We start from the raw sequence: 14,150 nt of genomic DNA on the forward strand, positions 1-14,150 counted from the left end.
CTGTTCTGAATGAACTTCCATGCAAGGTGCCCCTGAAGCACAGAAGGGGACAGACACTGGGGACTGCATTAAGCTTACCAAGGCAAGATGACTGTCTTGTTGCCAGCAGGGACAAGTATATGCTTTTTTTCCACCATATTCTACCTGGTCACAAGTCTGTGAGAGATGAGACCAAGAGGGCTCACTAATTTCTAATTATTGGGGGCTATTGCCAATCTATCAAAAATAACTCACTAACTGTCAATGAGTCAGTTGGTTTGACTGAGGACCTTTTGTTAGGATACCTTTAAGTATTCTCAGAAATAATTAGGGAACTTCTGAGCAGAAACTGAGTTGAGTTACTCATACATACTGAGTACTAAGGTTATGTGGCCTCATCTGTACCCAAAAGCAGAAAGGCGCCTGGAGAAATCTGGGGTTACATTTATGCTCCTGAGCAGGCTTTCCACAGCAGGTTAAGTGTGTCGAAGTCATGGCGTCAGGGTTTCTGAGTTCAGTTAAATACCACAATTCAGTTTTGTAAAAATCAATCTTAAAATACTTTGTCTTAATCTTTATTCTCCCCCGATTTTAAAAATAGCACATGCTTACTATAGCCTCACATTATAGAAGATTGAAAATTCCCCAGAATCCCACCCTGAGATGACTGCTAGTCTCTTCAAATATTACTCCAGATTTTGTGGGGCACAGAGTAGTAAACAAACAGATCAAGTGGAATTCTACTACCACCAGAATACATGCTATTCCGCTCCTATGCAAGTTTTCAAACAGTTCTGACAAGTAATTCAACGGACCAGTTTCTTCAGAGAGCTTTATATTTCTGTTTTCAGAGATTCAATCACACAGTGGGTGGAAAAACCTCTAAGATTTTCATGCCATTCAATACTAAATATTTCCCAAAGTATTAAAGGTGAATAAATATTTTTTAAAGGAAATGAAGAATGAATTCGATAGAGAGATAACAGTTCAGAAAATCATGGTGGTTTCTTATCAAAGCAAAAACTACTAAATTCCAATTTCAGCAAGTATCATAAAATGGCTTTGAAATTCAACTTCGGGAAACAACCATTTCTTTACCACTGACTATATCATAGAAGTAATTCTACAATCCTTCTCACTTGATCAATACAAGAGAATACCACATATACATACGGCCATTGAGAATTCCTTCCATTCTAGGTGAAATCAAATGATAACCAGAATTGCTACATATGAAAGAAGTGTCCATCAGCAGGGAGTCCAGAGCAGGGCACGTGGAAGAGATTTCAGCTTTTGCAACTGGTAAAGGACAATTTTGATTCAACCTCCCACAGCTTTGTTTGTAATGCTTTCAAAACATCTTCCATCTATTGAATTGAAAAAATATTTTCAGATACACATAGGATTATGATTAAAATCACACATGATTAAATGATTAAAATATGTATCATTAATAAAATTTATGAGTGTTATGCATTACACGTGAAATTATTTAGAGGCATAAACTAAATTTTATGTAAATAAGGCAGCATTCTTTTTTTTTTTTTTTTAGGTTTTATTTCTTTGACGCGGAGAGAGAGAGACAGCTAGAGAGGGAACACAAGTATGGGGAGTGGGAGAGGGAGAAGCAGGCTCCTTGCCAAGCAAGGAACCCGATGCGGGGCTCGATCCCAGGACCCTGGGATCATGACCTGAGCCGAAGGCAGACGCTTAATGACTGAGCCACCCAGGTGCCCCAATAAGGCAGCATTCTATTATCAGTAGTTCTCAACCTCTAATGTAGAGCTCTTTTATACACTCATGGGTATCTTGCCAATCGGGCCATGAGAAGATGTTAACATTCAAAAACATTTGCAGGTTGTTTATACCATAAGAATTGAATCAAATGAAATATAGTTTACTAGTTTTAGAATATATATGGTTTTGATGAGACATGAAAGGTCTTATAATTTTTTTGATAAAGCTTTAGCTTAAGTTGTAGTTTGGCTAACCCCCAAAATCAACTTTACTAACAACTGAGATAAAATAAGCACCCTCTTACCAGGAAAGTACTAAGATCAAAACAGGTGCCGCTCTGAGGGTTATTTGTGGAGGAGCACTTGCTCACTAACAGGAACATACAAAGATACAAAAAGTACAGAATTACCTGCTTTAGAGACTTTTCTATTTCAACTCTGCTTTCAAGATTAAAAAGTTCTTTATCTTCTGACACAATTTGCTTTTCCGAGGACCCTAAAATATAACTGCAGTATAACACGGTACAAAGTTAAAATATGAAAAGGGGGCAAATATGAAAATCATGTTAGTTAATAACATTAAAACTCTATCTTACAGGGCGCCTGGGTGGCTCAGTTGGTTAAGCGACTGCTTTCGGCTCAGGTCATGATCCTGGAGTCCCTGGATCGAGTCCCGCATCGGGCTCCCTGCTCGGCGGGGAGCCTGCTTCTGCCTCTGACCCTCCCCCCTCTCATGAGCTCTCTCTCTCTCTCTCATTCTGTCTCAGATAAATAAATAAAATCTTTAAAAAAAAAAAAAAAAAAAACTCTATCTTACACTATATATTTGTACCAAATGAACACAAAATAACTATTTTTTTTTTTTTAAGATTTTATTTATTTATTTGACAGAGAGAGACAGCGAGAGAGGGAATGCAAGCAGGGGGAGTGGGAGACGGAGAAGCAGGCTTCCCGTGGAGCAGGGAGCCCAATGCGGGGCTCGATCCCAGGACCCTGGGATCATGACCTGAGCCAAAGGCAGACGCCCAACGACTGAGCCACCCAGGTGCCCCCAAAATAACTATTTTTGTTAATAGCAACCACATAGGAAGTTGTACCACATAAAATCAAGTTTTTCTCCATAACACCTTGGTCCAGGCATCCCTACATATTGTCCAATATTCTAAGTACTTCATTACTGGCACAAACTTACTCTTTAGTTAACCGAGTGGCAAAACAGTCACATTCATAGTTCAAAATTCTATGATTAAAAAGTTTTAAAAGATCCTGAAGAAGCCCCTGCTTTTTTGCTTTCTATAACTTGTTGGGAACATGTGTACTTTCAAATTTGACTTTTAGTAAATAATGTATGGGGTCAATTCTCGGTTACTTTGACTTGGCAACGCCAACAGTTATCCTCCAAGTTATGTTTTGCTCTGCTCTCTGGAGTTAGGAGATGCTGTGGTGTAGAAAATATGAGATAAGATAAATATTGGCCTGGAAACAAGGAAAACAGGCCCAGTGTTGGTAACCTAGTAAATCTAAATGGGAAAAAAGAAGAGGCTAGTATTTCTCCGAAAAGAAAACTTGATTAATTTGCATTTCTTCCAAAGTCTTTCATCACATGTAGCAACTTAAGCAGGTCACTTCTTTTGTCAAATAAGGTCAAGCTTCCCTTGGAAGCCTTAGTGATTTTATTTCTAAAAAATGGCATGGAAGGCGCAATGGCAGAAGGCAATTAACATCCTGTTTAGGAAAGAAAAATGAGATGAGATGGGAAATGAAGTGGCACTGAGTAATTTACAAAACTGTAAATGGGGGCGTCTGGCTGGCTCAGTCCTTAGAGCATGTGACTCTTGATCTTGGGGTCATGAGTTTGAGCCAACATTGGGTATAGAGATTACTTAAAAATAAAATCTTTCAAAAAACCCCAAAACTGTAAATAAATACTTCTAAAACCAACCAGTTTCCTTGGCATTAAAATTCTTTTCTTCTTTCTTTTTCTTAAAGATTTTATTTATTTATTTGTCAGAGAGAGAGAGAGAAAGAGCATAAGCAGGAGGAGTGGCAGGCAGAGGGAGAAGCAGGCTCCCTGCTAAGCAGGGAGCCTGATGCGGGACTTGATCCCAGGACCCTGGGATCATGACCTGAGCCGAAGGCAGCTGCTTAACCAACTGAGCCACCCAGGCGTCCCAAAATTCTTTTCTTCTTAAATTGTTCTTCTTTCCTGATATATAAGGATTTTAGGCATCTTTAAAGTCTTGAGGGTTACATCTTTTGCAGGATAAGTGAAAATACATTGGGGTCAGATGAGTTACTTAATTTTGTATTTCCTATTTAAAAAGGCTCATGAATTAGAAGGCCATTAAGATATCTGAAATTCCTGGAGGCCTGGATGGCTCAGTCGGTTAAACGTCTGCCTTTGGCTCAGGTCATGATCCCAGGGCCCTGGGACCGAGTCCCACATCAGGCGCTCTGCTCAGTGGGGAGCCTGCTTCTCCCTCTTCCTCTATGCCTCCCCCTGTTCATGTGTTCTCTCTCTTTAATATATATAAAATCTTTAATAATAAATAAATACATACATACATACATACATACATGCTACCTGAAACTCTTTAACTGACATCTGTCATCAGCCTCCTATTTGCCTTGTTTCCAAACGTTTACTTTCTATAGAAATCTTGGAGACTGAAGGCACCTCCTTGCATCCCTCAGAAAAAACAGGTGATTCTTTACCAGACGCAAGAAACTAATTGGACTTTGTATTTCTGCTTTTCTAGAACACCAAAGGGACTTCTTTCCTAATCAGTTTTGAAATTCCTAATTCTTCATGATATTCTAGGCGGCTAAAAACCGGGGCGGGGGGTGGGGCAGGTAATAAAATGGACGACACATATTGATCGACACAACTGCTTAAAAAATCCTATTAAACTAAATTCAATTTTTAGGGAAAATTGAACCTATTTTTACTCTGAAAAATGTCCTCACAGTGGTTTCTCCTTACAATTTAGAATGTCTGATTTTCTAATACCAAATACATCAGGTCAAAACAAATAAAAAAAATCACACTGGCTTTATTGTCAGAAATTATTACTTGAAAATATATTTTAACCAAATAGTGTTGATTTAGTTCTGATGTTTTCATTATCAATTTTTCTGCAAACAACTCTCCGAGAAATCATTTATGAGGTATCCATTTATTTAGCACACTTACCTTTCAATGGCTTCAACACTGAGGCAAAACAAGTCTCTCTTGTAATCTAGGTTCTTGGGTGTGCACCTGTATATGTAGCCAAGCCTGAGTGAGCATCCTGTGCAGGACAAAGCCTCCAGAATGCTGCAAGGAAGAAGGGCCATTGCTTTAGCAAACAAAGTAGCAACTTGTTACAACTCATAAACGCTTAACGTTTAAGTTGCTAAAATGTGTTATTCCAACCCTACTAAGTCATATGTATAAAGAAGGAAAAAATGATAGTAAAATGTTGACATTAGAAATGTAGACAGTCACCTCCAGGCTACAGTGCCTTCAGCACCTAGTGACATGGGACATACAGAAAAGTGACAAGAGAAGATACTGATGTGGTGTTTTTCTAGAATGTAAACGCCTCAATCTGGTATTAAGAAAAATTATCTAAAATTTGAAAATAAGATAGGGATTCCACATGCCCTTTTAATGTCATATTGTCCAACAAGCCCACCAAGAATCATTAACACTCTGGGGCAGGGAGGCAGATTTTTTCTGTAATGACCCAGGGAACCAATCTTTTAGGTTTGTAGGCCATGCGGTGTCTGCTGCAATGACTTGCCCCCACTGTTATAGCACAGAAGCAGCCACAGACCATACGTAACTGAATAGGCAACGTGTCTGTGTTCCAATAAAAATGTATTTACAAAAATAAGTGCCTGGCCCGTGGGCCATACTTTGTTCTACTGGAAGGCAACATTGGTTGCTCACTACTTACTATTGATTAGGGCCCAGACTCTCTGAAGTTAGATGATAACTTACAGAAAGAAGATTAATAAGATTGATAATTTGTAAAATTATAATTTTAGTCTGGTAGAGATGCAAATGTTCTCTGCTGGTAGAAAAGGTAACCTCAAAGGCTGAGGCTCTACTGTCCTATAGGACAGTAACTAGGTTTGTTCTACAGAGAGCATCCTTCTCTAAACCAGCTTTGCCATGTTCTGACTCCCTCAGTAATGAGTTAAATAAATCTCTGATGTGTGCTCATCCCGTGTCTGTTAGGGTTGCCTTTCTCTTTTTAATTATACTTTGACCTAACACTCTTCTATCCACTACGGATATGTTCCACACAGGCAACTCACAAATATTTTACTTAATGATCCAAGTTCTCCACATAACTGTTCCTTCATTCTAGTTATTTCTCAACTCAGGCTCTGCATATTTGAATATAATCTCCCCCACCAAAGTCAATTCACGTCCTCTTTAAATCTTAGAATCCAGTCACCCAAATGCCTTGTCAAGTTGACCTATCCAAATTTGCCATTCTATATATATCTATAATAAATTACAGTCCCAACACATAGCAAATTGATAACTGAAGATCTAAATCTAGTGATCATAATATAACATACATTACAAAAGATAGCTATTATTTCAAAAGAATAATATAATTCCTATTGGTATTGAGCCACTTGTGATAACTACAGAGCTATTCCTGTTATCAAAAATATGGAGCCAGCCAAAACTCAAACAACATATTATAGACTGCATTACTGTTTACCTAAAGATACTGAGAAACTTTTTTAACTACTGCAGCTACATATGGAACAAAGAACAAAATGCCCAATAAGTTATAAGTTCTTACTGGTGATATAATTAGCTAGATAATATGCCACTGATCATATATTAAGCTTCCATGTTTTTATATTGAAAAACATATTTTATATATTTTTTAGTATTTTAAATTTATATATATATATATTTTTATATTTCTTAGCAAAGCCCAGGAGGGAACCCTATCCATACTACCAACAGTGAACAGGAAAATGTGCATACTACATCTCGAACCTCATAATCTTTATGAGGCGGCCATACACAATTACCAAGATTGTGAACCAACATATAACGCCGGTGTAATCAACCAAAAAGGATACAACACTGGTCAAGAGATAACACTGTTTTATCCCAAATTACCCAAATCAAAGTAAACACCACTGACGAATACACGCAAACCCATTCACACTTCCAGAGTGGTCTTAAGGAACAATGAAGAGAGTAGCAACTTATTGCAATGTCTTTCTGTTTTCACCGCTGGCAAGGATTTGGCCAGAACTCACCCTTAACGCTGAACAACAATATTGAGAAAGCAGTGCTGGAAATCCTAGGGTGGTTTTTCGACCAGAAATGAGTTAGTGTGTAAGAACCTTAACGAATGACACAAAGAACCCAGGAAACAGCGCTGCTACCTTCACAACACATTTCTAAAACCCACGAATGCTGCTGGCCGGCTGCCGGATGGCTCAGGTGGCTATTCAGTCAGGCCTACCAAAAACTTACGAGCATCCCAAGGCAATACGGTATTTCCCCAAGTGTGGAATATGGGACCCTAGTGAATGTCTTGAATTTGAATTTACGTGGCAAAAATGATGGATTCAGGTGACACCAGGAAACAGGACTAAATAACACTGGCTCCCAGAGTTAGGAGTCAATTCCCCTTTTCAGTTCCCTATCAATCCTGATTATAAAAAGAAGAAAGTCTCAGTCGAGTGCTAGGAAGTCTTTAACTAGAATCTCACAGCTGCAAATCTTTTAACAGTGAGAAAACAGACCTTAGGCTCAGAACCAGCCAGCTGATAGCATCTCTGCTAGAGTTTAATAACATTTGTTTTCATTGTGGTTAATTTCTAGTTCAAGCAAATAATATGGCAGTAATATATTAGATTCCTTTTTAAATAAATTTACATAAAAATCCTGAGTCAATGTAAGGAAAGGTATTAAGTAGATGATAGCAAAGCTGGTATGTGGATATGGCAAAACTGGTGAAAGTGGCATCAAAATGACTAAAACTGGAAAGAGACAAGAAAGAACACTTTGCAAGAAAGAAGGAGAAACACAGGCACCATCCCCGCTCTAACCACTAAACAGTCCTGTGGTTTTAGCAAACTTCTAATCTCCCCAGGCCTTACTTCCTTCATCTACAGAAGGAGAAATGATCTAGGCTGGTTTTCCAAACTGAGGTCGGCTGCGTGCCAGCAGCACCGTTTCCATCACATCCACATACTACCTGTACTGTTGTTAATTCTCCTTAAAAAGAGTGATTTTTTAAATTGAAATACACTTTATTTGAAAAGGAAACTCCAGCATTACTTTAAAATGAAAAACCAGTATTTTTAAAACACACATTAAAAAAACATACATGATTATTAATTTCTGTTTAGTCGTCTGTATACCACCTAAAGTTACGTCACAGATCAGTTAAGACACATTTGGGGCAAGAATTATATAAGGCAGAGCCTCCCATTCTGTTTACTGAGGATGCCGCTTGTAGCAATGGGTGGCAGGTACGCCAAGATGGTGATCCCTTCAACTGCTGGAGCGGTAGCAGGGGGCCTGGGACTGCCGGAGCCCCCATGCTGGCTGCTTCGGGCCTCATGCAGCCTTGTCTGTTTACCTCAACAGGCCACATGTCCATGCGTGTGAGTGTGATACCAGCATTTTCTATGCGTAACATGACATTAAAAAAAGTAGGTAGCGTTGGCCTAAGGCACACTTTGCTAAGATTTTATGATACAGGTATTTTCTTTTTCTACTTTTATTTTCAATTTGCCTTAGCACTAAGCCCAAAGACCCAAAAGAGAGTGTCAGAATGTGACTCTAGAAATTTAGAAACTCTTTCATCACAGTATCTAAAAACGACCACCATCACTCAAGAATTGATACATTAAAATGACTGATTCTATACTGATCACCACGAAGAAAGTTTTATCCCAATTAATCTTACTGGTAATGATCTTATTAAAGATTTTTAGTTGAAAAATAAACATTTTCTCTAATACACATATTCACACAGATAATAGCCTTACTCACCAACCATTTTCATTTTTACGTTTGGATAGTATCTGTTCCTTATCCACAGAAACATTACAGGAAACACCTAGAGCAAAGTAACAATAATGTATTAATGTGGTTTGCTATAATACACCTGCAGATATTTAGAGTTCAATTTTTACTTTAGAACTGAGAGAACCAGAAAAAGTAAGAGCCCAGAGTCACATATACACAAAGGTGGTTCAAAACTAAATGTACAGAGGTCTTCTGGAAAAAAGATGGCAGAATGAGAGTTATTTCTTTCTCTCTCCTGAAAACCACTGATATTAATAAAATGAGTAAAATTAGAGGGGAAAATTCAACTGCCAGTAAAACTTGGAACAATTAGAGCCTCAATCACAGATTACCAAGAATACCTGTAAGGTATGATAAAATTGGGATAAACCCAAGAAAGATGCTAAAAGCCAATGTATACATCCCCAGGTTTCAAATGCAGAGCTCTCAGGGACCTGGACAAAAATCTTCTATTTAGACCATGACTTGGATGGGGTCACAGTTGACCCCAGAAGCAGGAAACATTCCCAGAGGATCCAGGTCCAGGATACAGTAAATGAAGGGATAGGAGATGGAGGGAAATGAAGAAGGGACATCACACCTAAAATGTCCACACTAGCCTCAGGGCCTTTGCACTAGCTGCTCCCTGCCAGGAAAAAGCAAAGAGCGTGATCCCAGAATTGTATGTGTAGTCAAGTTGCCATTCATGTAAAAGAGAATAGAACCACTCAAAATTGAAGTTTTCTTGGGGATTGGGGAGGGAGGGTGCAGAGGGTCTACTGATGATAATGAAATAAACAACTCAGAAATGAGAACGCTATTAATAAGCTTTCTTGTATTAATAAGAGTCCTAGAGTTGAAAAACAAATTCATATAAATGTTACATTAAGGTTCAATGACCATGCTATGGCTACAGAACAGAACTTAAATGTTATAAACCTTGACAAAGTAAAAATAATCAAACTAACTCAAACTGAGGCAGGAGGGAATAGAAATTAACCCAAGAGTTCATTTCATTATCTTTCATAGCAGCAGTGCTGAATGGGGGGAGTAAATCAAATTGTCTAAAGCTGATAGTTTTTAAAACTTAAAAACTGATACAGAAAAAGTAAATAACAGAAGTGTTTTTATATATAAAACAAAAGAAAAAAGAAAAAGCATGCGGCAAAAGATAGAAAACAGGCTGTAAAAACAGAAAGTACAAGCAAAATGAAAGATTTAACACCAAACATACTACTTCTTGCCTACTAAAAAAAAAAGATTCTCCTACAGTATCAAAAATCTCAACCCACGTACATGCTGTTCTAATGGCAGCAACTCTGGAAACAATCTAGACCTCTATCAACAGACACAGATCAGGGGGCACCTGGGTGGCTCAGTCGTTAAGCATCTGCCTTCCGCTCAGGTCATGATCCCAAGGTCCTGGGATGGAGCCCCACCTCGGGCTCCCGCTAGGCGGGAGGCCTGCTTCTCCCTCTCCCCCTGCTTGTGTTCCTGTTCTAGCGGTCTCTCTGTCAAATGGGTGAATAAAATCTTTAAAAATAAATAAAATTGCTTATAATCATTAAAAAAAAAAAAAAACAGACACAGATTGGAAAGATTAACAGTATCTCCCTGGTGAATTTCTGCCAAAATATTTATAGAATTGAGAGCATAAACATGATCTTGAAAGCCACAAGTCCAAAAAGAATAGCCATTTTTACACCCATTCAGAAAAACATATGTGAACCACTCCCCTAAATAAATACTATGAAATCAACAATATGAGAGAATAACAGAGAAACATACAGGTAACTGGCAGAGCCAGTATTAGAAGCTAGGACTCAAGCCACCTTCTTGACTTTTTTTTTTACTATTAACTCTTCCTCTCCAATTTTGAAGAGATTGTTGTTTTTATTAAAAGTTTCCTTTAAAAACAATTGATAGAAATGTGTTCTGACAACTCTATGGTTGTTAACACTTCAGAATAAAGGCATCCACTAACACAACTAATAAGATAAGAAAAATCAATTCTGACATCCCCCTGCAGGAATCAGGTAACTGAAAAGCTTAATTTCCTAAATAAACCATTAATAATATTTACGAATTAAGTTAATTTCTGTGGGGAGTAATACAGAGTGGCAACACCCCAAATGCTTACAGTGTAGTAGGTCATTTTTTACTGAGCAATGCTCACAAAGATGCCGTTTGAAGCGCTGCTCTTCTGGGCTGGGGGAACCCCAGAAAAGGACCCATCATCACTCGTGAGCCCAAGTGCAGGGGTGACCCTCCTCCTCCCCTTTTCCTGGGACAGCTCACCTTCTCAGATTTTTCCGCTTTTAAAAACCCTGGACAGCCCCAAAACACCCCCGCCCCTTCTCCTCCCGGGCCGTCCAGGTGAAGCACACCTGGAGAGAAGGCGGCCCCAAGCTCTTCCCCACCCCCTCACCCCCGCCCCTACATCCCACCCAGGCGCGGCAACTGACAGCGCAGCAAGATGCAGTTGGTGTCCTCCTGGCTCGTCACCCAGCTCAGCGAGTCGCCCAGCGGCCGCCTGCAGCCGGAGCACAGAAACACCAGCGGCCTGTCCTCCTCCTCGGCGGGTTCTGCAGCCTCCTCGCGTCGCGTCCCCTCTACACAGGCCACCGACGCGTCCCCGCTCACGGAGTTCCACATGTTTGCCCACTTCCGCAGCAGTTGGTGACGGCCCGAATCTTCCGAGAGCCGCCTGCCCAACAGAGAGGAGTCGCCCCACTTGCCCTTGTCACCGCCACACGCACAGCTAGTAGAAGAGCATCCTTTGCAACAACTAGATGACCAAGCGCCCGCCATTCCTGCAAATCTCCCGCGCCGCGGAGCGCCACGGGAAATGCGCGACTGCGCCTGCGCGGGGCGGGGCGAGGAGGCGGAGGCCGGAAGGGGGCCGTGGCCTGAGGGGCGGAGCCTGCAGGAGAACAAACAGCGGGCAACCTGCTAGTGCGCATGCTCCTTGTCGAGCTGAGCCGCAATAGTTTATCTCTGCGTCTGAGTCAAGATTTTCCATTTTTAGGAAATGTCTGGCGGCCAGTCTACTTGGGGAGCGGTGTTGGGCCCCCTTCACTAGTTACTAAAGTGAATACGCCGCCCCACACCCCGCCCAGAGAAGAGGAGTTGGGGAACACACCTTTCTACAGCCTCATTCCCCCACCCCCCGTGCTGCAGCCCCTCAAATTTTAGCGTGCCTGAGAGTCACCTGGAAGCTGGTTAAAACCGATTTCTCGGCCCTGTCTTCACAAATCCAGTTCAGTGGGTCGGTGTGGCCACGAAGTGGTAACCATGGAGCAAACTGGAAAGGCTATTTGCTTTCCCTGAGTCTGATTCTTTTTTTTTTTTTTTTTTTTTTTTAAAGATTTTATTTATTTGACAGAGAGAGACACAGCGAAAGAGGGAACACAAGCAGGGGGAGTGGGAGAGGGAGAATCAGGCTTCCCGCGGAGCAGGGAGCCCGATGCGGGGCTCGATCCCAGGACGCTGGGATCATGACCTGAGCTGAAGGCAGACGCTTAACGACTGAGCCACCCAGGCGCCCCCCTGAGTCTGATTCTTGATGGATTAAATGGGTCAGTACTGCACGGGGTTGTTAACGAGGATCAAGTGAGATGATAGGCTTGAAAATGCTTTAACTCTAATGTGCCGTGTCCACGTCACAGCCTCCAACTGGAGGAAAATTGCCTTCCCTCCTTTTTTGTGTGCAAGCAAGCCTGACCTCCCCGAACTACTGTAATATCTCCCGTACAACATTGATAAAACCCACATCTGTTCTTTAAGTAAATGGGTAGTAACCTCGGAATTCAAAGGGATGATCTCCTTGCCTCAGACTTTCGATTCTTATTGTCAACACTTAAATTCTGTGGTGGGATATCACAGTAAAGAAGGAAAGCGAAGAGGGGCTGCCTGATCAGTTTCTCACCCATGCACTTTTGCCTTAGTAGGCCCATTTCCCTATTAATAATAATTATAATTATAAGACAAATTATATTTTACAACTGTATTACTATAAAGATGAATATATAAATATTGTATGTTCAAACATTTTCTTTGGCCTTAAAGTTCCTTTTTTTCTTCTGATTTTAAAAGAAATTGGGGCGCCTGAGTGGCTCAGTCGGTTAAGCATCTGCCCTTGGCTCAGGTCATGGTCCCAGGGTCCTGGGATCGATTCCGCATCGGCCTCCCTGCTCAGCGGGGAGTCTGCTTTTCCCTCTCCGTCTGCCTGCCGCTCCCCCTGTTTGTGCTCTCTCTCTCGCTCACTCTCTTTCTCTTTCAAATAAATAAATAAATAAAATCTTTAAAAAAAATAAAATAAAAATAAAAGAAATTTAAACATTTTCATGGGCTGTAAAAATACCATGGGTCCTAGGCACTGTGCCTAATGGAGAAGTTTGCCCCAGTGCAAAATGAACCGCACAACTATGTTTGTATTATGAATGTAAAATATTTAGAACCCCACAAAACCATATTTTATGTGGGGACAAAATTAGATGCTTGGGTAACATGACCTTGGACTGGGTGGTGGCAGGTGCTTCCTGAACAACCATTCCAACCCTTCCTCTTAGTTACACAGCTGGGAGATCTGCATAAAGTTGAGTCCAACCCTCATGTCCGTTAACATCATCCCTAATTACCAGAATGGATCCCCAGAGGTTAACCCAATCAGGGTAAACCATCTCTCTTCCATAATCATTGTGCAGATGGCTCCTACCCAAGACTTGAGCCAATCAGCACATGGTGCTCCGCTGGTGATAAGCATTGGCTCAAGTTAACAGCTTGACCTAAGTTATCAAGTTTGTCCAGTCAGAGTAAATCTCAAGACTCTTGTTCAGTGGTTGAGGGAAGAGATGTCCTCTTTGTTCCCTGGGTATGAACAAAGAAGCACATACCCAGATTGCTTCAGGCAGCCATCTTGAAAACATGGAGAAGGGCAGAACTGAGAAATCACAGAGAAACTGAGCACGCAACCTCTGGACTCTTTCAGTTATGTGAGCCAACAAATCCTCTTTATAGTGGAAGATGGTTTGAACTGTTTTGTTTTATCTAGCAACTAAAAGTGTATGTAACGGTCTGATACAGTATGTTAAAATTGAGATTTTGACCGAGATTCGAAGATGAGTTAAAAATGCATACCAGAACATGTGTGAGACAGATTGCCTCCCTCCCCTGGAGGGATCCTCAGAGTGGATGTTGGAGAATTAATTCCCTCCTGCCCTAAACTGCCTCCCACATTTTGGCAATATTAAGGACTGGAGAAAATGGTGACCAAGATGACTTCATAAGAAGGATTTCTTTGGAGACGGGCTGGGCTGTGAGTTCAACTTCTCTCCAGTAGAGAAGGTGGAGGGTATCTGCCCCCTTGCTTCAATTCAGCTGAGAGGAGA

General features: G+C 40.8%; 1 protein-coding gene across 1 annotated transcript; it reads right to left on the minus strand.

The window, feature by feature from the left end:
* Positions 1-440: 440 nt before the first annotated feature.
* Positions 441-11,764, minus strand: MIS18A (MIS18 kinetochore protein A). The gene is made up of 5 exons (XM_035017700.1): positions 11,226-11,764; positions 8,746-8,812; positions 4,909-5,031; positions 2,126-2,222; positions 441-1,346 (listed from the first exon to the last, which is right to left on the minus strand). Exons 1-5 carry the CDS (start codon positions 11,569-11,571, stop codon positions 1,266-1,268), a joined length of 714 nt encoding a protein of 237 aa, XP_034873591.1. The 5' UTR covers positions 11,572-11,764; the 3' UTR covers positions 441-1,265.
* Positions 11,765-14,150: the final 2,386 nt, after the last annotated feature.

Source organism: Mirounga leonina, unplaced genomic scaffold, assembly GCF_011800145.1.
Source record: "Mirounga leonina isolate KUSES-001 unplaced genomic scaffold, KU_Mleo_1.0 Mir_172, whole genome shotgun sequence".
Taxonomy (NCBI): domain Eukaryota; kingdom Metazoa; phylum Chordata; class Mammalia; order Carnivora; family Phocidae; genus Mirounga; species Mirounga leonina.